Source organism: Culex pipiens, chromosome 3 (assembly GCF_016801865.2).
Source record: "Culex pipiens pallens isolate TS chromosome 3, TS_CPP_V2, whole genome shotgun sequence".
Taxonomy (NCBI): Eukaryota; Metazoa; Arthropoda; class Insecta; order Diptera; family Culicidae; genus Culex; species Culex pipiens.
The window spans coordinates 106,989,077-106,997,976 of record NC_068939.1 but is presented as its reverse complement, the minus strand read 5'-3'; the positions used below and the strand labels follow the sequence as shown (position 1 = coordinate 106,997,976).

At 45.5% G+C, this 8,900-nt stretch overlaps 1 protein-coding gene across 1 annotated transcript; it reads left to right on the top strand.

Annotated features, from left to right (window-relative positions):
* Nucleotides 1-3,383: 3,383 nt before the first annotated feature.
* Nucleotides 3,384-8,771, top strand: LOC120421521 (uncharacterized). The gene has a single exon (XM_039584742.2). It carries the CDS (start codon nt 3,384-3,386, stop codon nt 8,769-8,771), a length of 5,388 nt encoding a protein of 1,795 aa, XP_039440676.1.
* The last annotated feature ends 129 nt before the right edge of the window (nt 8,772-8,900 follow it).

The window sequence follows — 8,900 nt, the reverse complement described above, 5'->3', positions numbered from 1 at the left end:
TGACATGAGCATTTCGGAAACGTTAATTGGGTACCGTAAACCGGGGTGACTTTGATAGGATTTCAATCTGTTTTTGAAATATTTTCCAACAGGTAAGGTTTTTCTCAAGATTATTATTTTTAAAACATGTACTGGGGTAGGCCACACAAAGTCCATGCACTATTTTGGAAAAAAAGTTTTTTCAATAGTGTTTAGAAAAATAGTTACGTTAAAAATTCTTAGTTTAAATTCCGGGGTGACTTTGATAGTCATAGTTTTTCTTGTTAAAATCATATTTAAGATGTTCAAACTTTATTTGTACGTTAAATGTACCATCACTAAAGTAGCTGATATAGTTTTTAAGATCAAAAAATCAATGTTTATATTTAGTTAACTAAGTTTATAAGCTTTATATCAAAATACTAATAAATTTTACATAAAATTGTTGAAAAGTAGAAATTTTGCCTGAAATTTATTAAAACTAGTTTTGTTTATAAAATTATCGATTTATATTGCATTTTAAACTGAATACAAAGCACGAATCACAAGTTTTCACATTTTACATGAAATTTGTTCAACTGAAATTGCCTATAAATTTGGAGATTTTTTTTTAATTGTGTTTCAAGGACACATAATTTTTATTATTTACAAACTTATTTAACATTCTCCTAGTGGGAAATTGTCCAAAGAACCCGAAAATGCATTCCGTTTTCCGATTCAAAATCATGTTCATTGAGAAAATCATGACACTTTGAGAAGTTTTAAATAATGACTTTCATCAACATTTTATTAATTATAGTTAACTAACTTTTTAAACATTTCAAAATTTTATGCAAAGTTCTTCTTGAGGTACTTTGAACACTTCTCTACCACGGTCAGTATGATTCTGAACCATTCCGTACGTATTTTAATTGTACTCTTCATATTGCGGAAAAATCGCAAACCTATCAAAGTCACCCCGGCTATCAAAGTCACCCCGTTTTACGGTACCGATCGTTACTATACAAAAATACAACGAAAACTTAAATTAAATACAAAAAGACCTAAGGGATTTCTTGTACAGTCCAGACTCGATTGTCTGATGAACTAATAATAGAATAATCGATAATACGTATAGTAAAGCCATAATTTTTTTGTCTCATTAATAACTCCAATTACAATAAAGTGATTAATTACAATAAAAGGATTTATTTTTGTAAATTCAGATGATCAAACACTTTAATTTGACGCAAATAGAGTCATAGAGAGTTGAATTGAAAATTTAAAAAAAACACAGAAATTGTTAAAATACTAAACAAAATAAAAATCTTTAAAAACTTCAAAAACTCAAACTATTTAAAATACGCAAAATAAATTAAATACTTCACAAACTCAAAATAATTGAAATACGCAAAATACATGAAATAAATAAAATGCTCATAAAACTTAAAATACTTGAAATACCTAAAATACTTTTTTTGTATACTTTATTATAGAGTTTTAAACTCTTTACTTAAAGTAATTAAAATTCTTAGAATACTTAAAATACTTCAAATACTTCAAATACTTCAAATACTTTAAATACTTTAAATACTTTAAATACTTTAAATAATTTAAATACTTGAAATACTTTAAATACTTTAAATACTTTAAATACTTTAAATACTTTAAATACTTTAAATACTTTAAATACTTTAAATACTTTAAATACTTTAAATACTTTAAATACTTTAAATACTTTAAATACTTTAAATACTTTAAATACTTTTAAATACTTTAAATACTTTAAATACTTTAAATACTTTAAATACTTTAAATACTTTAAATACTTTAAATACTTTAAATACTTTAAATACTTTAAATACTTTAAATACTTTAAATACTTTAAATACTTTAAATACTTTAAATACTTTAAATACTTTAAATACTTTAAATACTTTAAATACTTTAAATACTTTAAATACTTTAAATACTTTAAATACTTTAAATACTTTAAATACTTTATAAACTTTAAATACTTTAAATACTTTAAATACTTTAAATACTTTAAATACTTTAAAAACTTTAAATACTTTAAATACTTTAAATACTTTAAATACTTTAAATACTTTAAATACTTTAAATACTTTAAATACTTTAAATACTTTAAATACTTTAAATACTTTAAATACTTTAAATACTTTAAATACTTTAAATACTTTTAATACTTTAAATAATTTAAATACTTTAAATACTTTAAATACTTTAAATACTTTAAATACTTTAAATACTTTAAATACTTTAAATACTTTAAAAACTTTAAATACTTTAAATACTTTAAAAACTTTAAATACTTTAAATACTTTAAATACTTTAAATACTTTAAATACTTTAAATACTTTAAATACTTTAAATACTTTAAATACTTTAAATACTTTAAATACTTTTGTAAAGAATTGGTAGAGGTAAGCAAAAGAGACGACTAATGATGTACTGTGGTACGCGCGGCTGGTGCTACCCCGCGCCGTACTAATTCTCGCCTGTTTAGGTGGCAGTTCTGAAGTCGCTCTTTCTCTCTAATTTTAAACTCTCTGTGGTCCCACTCTCACAAAATTAACCCTCCCAGCTTACTGCGATCGGTGGCGCAAAGATGCACCGATCTGATCCATGTATGTTACATGTAGTTTTTTGTTAGAGTAATCAGATCCCAATAAAGTGTCCGTTGGAGAAGTTCGGTCTGTTTGCGAGTGCAAAATAAAGTTTGTGTTTTACGAACTCCGCGGTGTTTGATTTCCTCCGGAACTCTCCAGAGTGATCCGGCCCCATCCGGTTCTGTACATTTTGGTCCTTCGAACCGGATCACTCGACCGGTGGACCAGTTCCGGAGAAATTGTGCAGTGCAGCAGTGTTGGCCATTGCTGTGCGGAGGTGAACGACTGCGACGAGGTCAACGACCGCTGGCTGGAGTTCAACGACCCAGAGTTGACCGTCGACGAGCTGCAGTTGGACGCTGAAGAAGGTGCTGTTGGATTTGGAGGATTCGGCGGCGGTTGCAGTTCGGCGGTTGGTGTTGTTGCTGCTACGGTTGCTGTTGCAGTTGGTGTCGACGATTGGACGGACGGAATTTCGAGCTGCGGACGGATTGCGGATTCAAAGGGAAGTAGAAGTGGTCTGTGGCTTGGAGCTGATGCATGCTCTGCCAGCCATTGCAATTAAAATTGATTGTATTGTTTGAGATGTGGTGATCCACAATTAAAGCTGAACCGATTTGAGTTGATGCGATTTTTATTGAGCTTGGGTTCTTGAGTGTGGTGAAATTCTCCCTGTGATTGACGGTTCTGGGGTCCCTGGCTTAGTGGGTTGGTCTTGTTCTCTGTCATCTGTCTTCGAGAGGTCGCGCGCGTCGGGTTTTCAGGTGTCAATTGTGGTCCAAGAAGTGCATCGCGATGACTACGTTGCGGGAGTACCAGATGCAGGAGAGGCAGCTTCGTAGTACGCTGGAGATGACGAAGAAGTTCGTTGATGGCTTCAAGGATGGCGAAGACGAAGCTCAGATCGACGTGCGGCTGAACATGCTGGATGATGCGTTGGCGAAGTTCTACGTCGTGCGGCGCAAGATCGACGTCCTCACTGATGTTTTCGGGGTTGATGCTGCTGGAAAGGAGAAAGCACAAGATGTAGAGGAGCACACTAAGGCGTTGTGGGAGTTCGAGAACTTGTACTGTGACTTGAAGGCGAAGTTGCTAGCAAAGCGGAAGGAGGAAGCACCCACGCAAGCGGCACCAGCTCAGACGAAATCGACTGTTTCGCGCGTGAAGCTGCCCGAAATCAAGCTGCCGTCGTTTGGGGGAAACATCACCGAGTGGATAACTTTTCGGGATTCCTTCAAGTCGCTGATCCATAACAGTGAAAACCTTTCAGATTTCGATAAGTTTACTAATCTTCAGTCTTCACTGTTTGGAGAAGCACTTGCTGAGATCAGCACAGTGCGCGTGTCGGATACAAACTACCAGGTGGCGTGGGGCGTGCTGGAGAATCGCTACGGGAACATGAAGCTGATCCTGAAGAGCCATCTCGACGCCATCTTTGCTGTTGAGCCCGTACGAGACGAGTGCTTTGAAGCGTTGAACCATCTGCTGAGCGTGGTGGACAAGAACCTGCAGATGATCAACAAGCTCGGGGTGAATACTGAGGATTGGTCCATCCTGCTCGCTCACGTTGTCACTAGCAAGCTGGACGCCGCAACATTGCGCCACTGGGAGGAACACAACAAGAAGTCAAAGGAGTTTGTGAGGTACGAGACGCTGCTGGAGTTTCTGCGGGAACAGTGTGGAGTGCTGCAGACGATCGATTCCATGAAGAAAGCTACGAGGAACGAGCGTCGCCCGCCGAAGTACGCGTCAAGTCACGCTGCGTCTGCTGAGCCAAGCGGATGCTTTTTTTGCAACGGACCTCAGCACAACGTGTTCCAGTGTTTTGCGGTCAAGAAGATGAGCTGTGCAGAGCGTGTCGCGGTTGCCAGGAGGAATATGCTGTGTTTCAACTGTCTGCAGCCTGGTCACGTCGTGGAAAAGTGTACGAGAGGATTTTGTTCGATGTGCAAGCGGAAACATCACACGCTTCTTCACGAGAACTTTGGCCAAAGGTCGAACGCTGCCGCTGCAGGCCCGAACGCGTCGCGACCTCATTCAGGGAACACACCATCCACACACTACCCACAACAGAAGACACAAAGCCAAACCCGTCACACACCCACTCAATCTACACAAAACCCTACACAGACACCAGTCTCGCAAAGCTCACAACCACAAAGCTCACAGCTCGCCACAGGCCACACAGCAGCGTGCAACCTGTCGTCGTCCCTTGTTCCAAGTCGTACGGAGGAGGTTCGAGAAGTGTTGCTGTCCACGGCTGTTGTACGGATTTGCGACTCGCGAGGTCACACCCTGTTCGCTCGAGCACTGCTTGACAGTGGCTCCCAGCGAAACCTGATGACCAAGGAGTTCGCGCGCAAGCTGAGATGCAAGCCGCAGTCCGACTACCTGCGGGTGAAAGGAATCGGCGTTGCAGAATCCACTTCCACCTTTGCGGTGACCGCTACTGTTTGCGCTCGTTCTTCGACGATTTCGGAGTTCGCAGCATCGATGAGGTTCCATGTTTTGGCGAAGGTCACGGCGAATCTGCCGTTCAACAACATCGATGCCGAGCAGCTGAGCATTCCAGAGGACGTGAAGCTGGCGGATCCGCACTTCTACCGTCCTGGACCTGTGGACATGATCATTGGAGCAGAACATTACTATGACCTGTTGTCCGATGGTAAGATGAAGCTTGGAGAAGCAAGCCCGACGATCCAGAACACCGAGCTCGGCTGGGTGGTGTCTGGCGTTGTCAACGGAGTAGCGGCGAAGCTACCACGAGTCGTAGCGAACCAGAACTCAGCAGAATCAGAAGCGTTGGCGGAGATCAACGATTTACTCGCCAAGTTCTGGGAGTTGGAGTCGTGCCAGACGCCGAGTACACATTCGCTCGAGGAGAGCGCCTGCGAGGACCTGTTCAGGGCGAACACCGTGCGCGACGAGACCGGTCGGTTCGTCGTCAGACTGCCGAAGAAGCAGACGATCCTGCAGAGTCTGGGCGAGTCGAGGTCGATCGCGATGAAGCGGTTCTACGGGCTGGAAAGGCGGCTCACCGCTAATCCAGAACTGATGAAGCAGTATTCTGACTTCATTCACGAGTACCTGGAGATGAGACACATGGAGGAGGTGAAAGAAGACACGGAGGAGAAGCAGGCGTATTATTTACCTCACCATGCTGTGCTGAGACCAGATAGTACGACCACCAAGCTGAGAGTAGTCTTCGACGCCTCATGTGCTACTTCGTCTGGGGTCTCGCTGAACGATGCTTTGATGGTAGGACCGGTGGTCCAGGATGATTTGCTGACCATCATTCTTCGCTTTCGTTTGCGGAAGATCGCCGTCGTGGCAGACGTCGCAAAAATTTACCGCATGGTGAACGTTCACCCAGATGACCAGGATCTGCAGCGGATTTTGTGGAGGGACTCGCCGAGCGAGCCTGTGCGCACCTTCAAACTCACTACGGTGACGTACGGAACGGCGTCGGCGCCCTACCTGGCCACGAAATGCTTGCGCACGGTCGGAGAAGAGGTGGAAACCACACATCCACTGGCGGCGAAGGCCATCAAGCATGACTTTTATGTCGACGATATGCTCTCGGGAGCCGACTCGATCGAGGAAGCGCAGAAGCTGGTTGGAGATACCAGCGAGCGGCTGATGGCGGCCGGGTTCCTGCTCAGGAAGTGGCGAAGCAGCAACAACGCCGTGCTGGAAGCCATCCCCGAGGAGCTGCGAGACGAAGGAGGTGCGAAAGAGTTGGACTCGTCAACTGCCGCTGTGAAGACGCTGGGTCTGTTGTGGGACTCGAGCAGCGATGAGTTCAAGTTCAAAACGCCGACGTGGAATGCCGCTACGGTGTTCACGAAGCAGACGGTGCTGTCAGACACAGCACGCATTTTCGATCCCGTTGGACTGGTCGGACCAGTTGTTGTGATCGCCAAGATCTTCCTCCAGAAGCTGTGGAAGAAAGGAATCGATTGGAAAGAGCCGTTGCCAGAAAATCTTGTGCACATTTGGGAGGAGTTTCGACGAAACATGATGAGCTTCGACAACATCACTGTGCCACGTTGGGTTGGTTTCAGCCTGCAGTGTGTCAAGCTTGAGCTGCACGGATTTTGCGATGCGTCGCTTGAGGCGTACGGAGCGTGTTTTTACACGCGCAGCACCTGGAGCAACGGTGGCGTGTCGGTCAACCTGCTGACGTCGAAGACTAAGGTTGCGCCGATGACCGACTTGAAGCGACGAACTAAGGAGGAGACGATCCCGCGACTGGAGTGCTCGTCAGGACTGCTGATGTGCCACTTGCTGCAGAAGATACGCCCTCTGTTTCCGGTCGACATTGAGATCCATCTGTGGACGGATTCGATGGTCGTAATGAGTTGGCTGGCGTCCGCACCATCTCGCTGGAATCCATTTGTGGCAAACCGTGTGTCGGAGATGCAGCACCTGAGCAAAGGTTGTGTCTGGCACCACGTACCCGGTGTGGAAAACCCGGCGGATCTGGTCTCGCGAGGCATGATCCCAGCATTGCTCGCGTACGCATCGCTGTGGTGGATTGGACCCACATGGCTGTGCCTAAGTCCAGACAAGTGGCCGCAGACGAGAAACCCCACGCAGGAGGAGTTGGAAGCTGCACTGCTGGAGCAGAGAGCGTCGTACGCCTGCACTGTCCAGATTCTTCAGCCGGAGCAGCTGTTCACGCGCTGTTCGTCGTTGTTTGCGCTGATTCGAGTCACCGCGCTCTGCCGCAGATTCGCTCACAACGCTCGACCTGCCAACCGTGAGTGCCGAAAGAGCGGGTACATCACGCACGCCGAGCACGAAGCGGCACTGCTGGAGCTGGTGAAGCTGGCGCAGAAGGAATGCTTCCCGCATGAGCTCGCAGATCTGGGAAAGAAAGGAGAAGTTAACGAGACTTCAAAGTTGAATGCGCTCAATCCTAGGCTCGTGGAGGGCGTAATACTGGTTGGCGGCCGGCTACGAAACGCTTCAGTTTCAGCTGGGAGGAAGCATCCGATGATTTTGGACAACCACCATCCGCTAACTAAACTGATTCTACAGCACTACCACCACAAGTACTTCCACGCTGGACTTCAGCTGCTGATTTCTAGTGTGCGCGAGCGGTTCTGGCCGCTGAGCGTCCGGCGCGCAGCGAGGCAAGTCATCTTCGAGTGTGTGCCATGCTTCCGAAACAAGCCCAAGGTGCAAGATCAGCTCATGGCCGATCTACCCCAAGAACGCGTAAATCCAGCTCCACCGTTCCTGAAAACGGGTGTGGATTACTGCGGACCGTTTCAGCTGTCGTACCCCGGTCGGAAGGCGAGACCTGTCCGATGCTTTGTAGCTGTGTTCGTGTGCTTGGTCACGAAGGCAGTACATCTCGAGGTTGTGACCGACCTCACCACACAAGCATTCCTGGCGGCGCTGAAGCGATTTACCGCGCGGCGAGGAAAGCCGCAGTTGATCATGTGCGACAACGCGAAGACGTTCGTGGGAGCGAAGAGAGAACTGGACGACCTGGCGAAGCTGTTCTGCGATCAACAGTTCCACGAAGCGGTGGTGAGAGACGCGGCGAAGGAGAGCATCGAGTTCAAATTCATTCCGCCAAGATCACCGAACTTCGGTGGATTGTGGGAAGCAGCGGTGAAGTCGTTCAAGACGCACTTCAAGAAGACGATTGGACTGCGAGTGCTGCAGCACGACGAGTTCGTGACTGTGTTGGTGCAGATTGAAGCATGCCTGAACTCTCGCCCCCTGACACCCCTCAGCAGTGACCCGAACGATCTCGACGTCCTCACCCCAGGTCACTTTCTGGTCCAAAGACCACTAGCAGCGGTGGCAGAACCAGACCTGGCGGAAGTCCCAGAGAACAGGCTGTCAGCGTGGCAGAGAACACAGGACTTTGTGCAGCAGATCTGGCGTAAGTGGTCGACGCAGTACCTGTCGGATCTCCACAACCGAACGCGATGGACGAGACAGCGCAACAACCTGTCCTGCGGAATGATGGTGCTGTTGAAAGAGGAGAACTTGCCGCCACAGATGTGGCACCTAGGGCGAGTGACCGACATCCGCACTGGGAGCGATGGCAACGTTCGCGTTGCGGTCGTCAGAACGAAGGACGGAGTCTACGAGAGAGGAATCTCCAAGATCTGCATCCTTCCCATAGCAGATAACTTCCCAAACACACAACAAGAGAACTAAACATTCTCCATCGAGGTGCTTTACGCACCTGCGGGGGTGCAGATGTGCACTCCCGCACACCAGTTAAGTTTATGTATTTTGTACTTGAGCAAAAAGTAATCCCATTTCTTTTTTGCCAGCGTTGATGCC

What these genes read in the sequence shown, in the direction of transcription:
- LOC120421521 (XM_039584742.2), top strand. Translation starts at nt 3,384, where the DNA reads ATGACTACGTTGCGGGAGTACCAGATGCAGGAGAGGCAGCTTCGTAGT.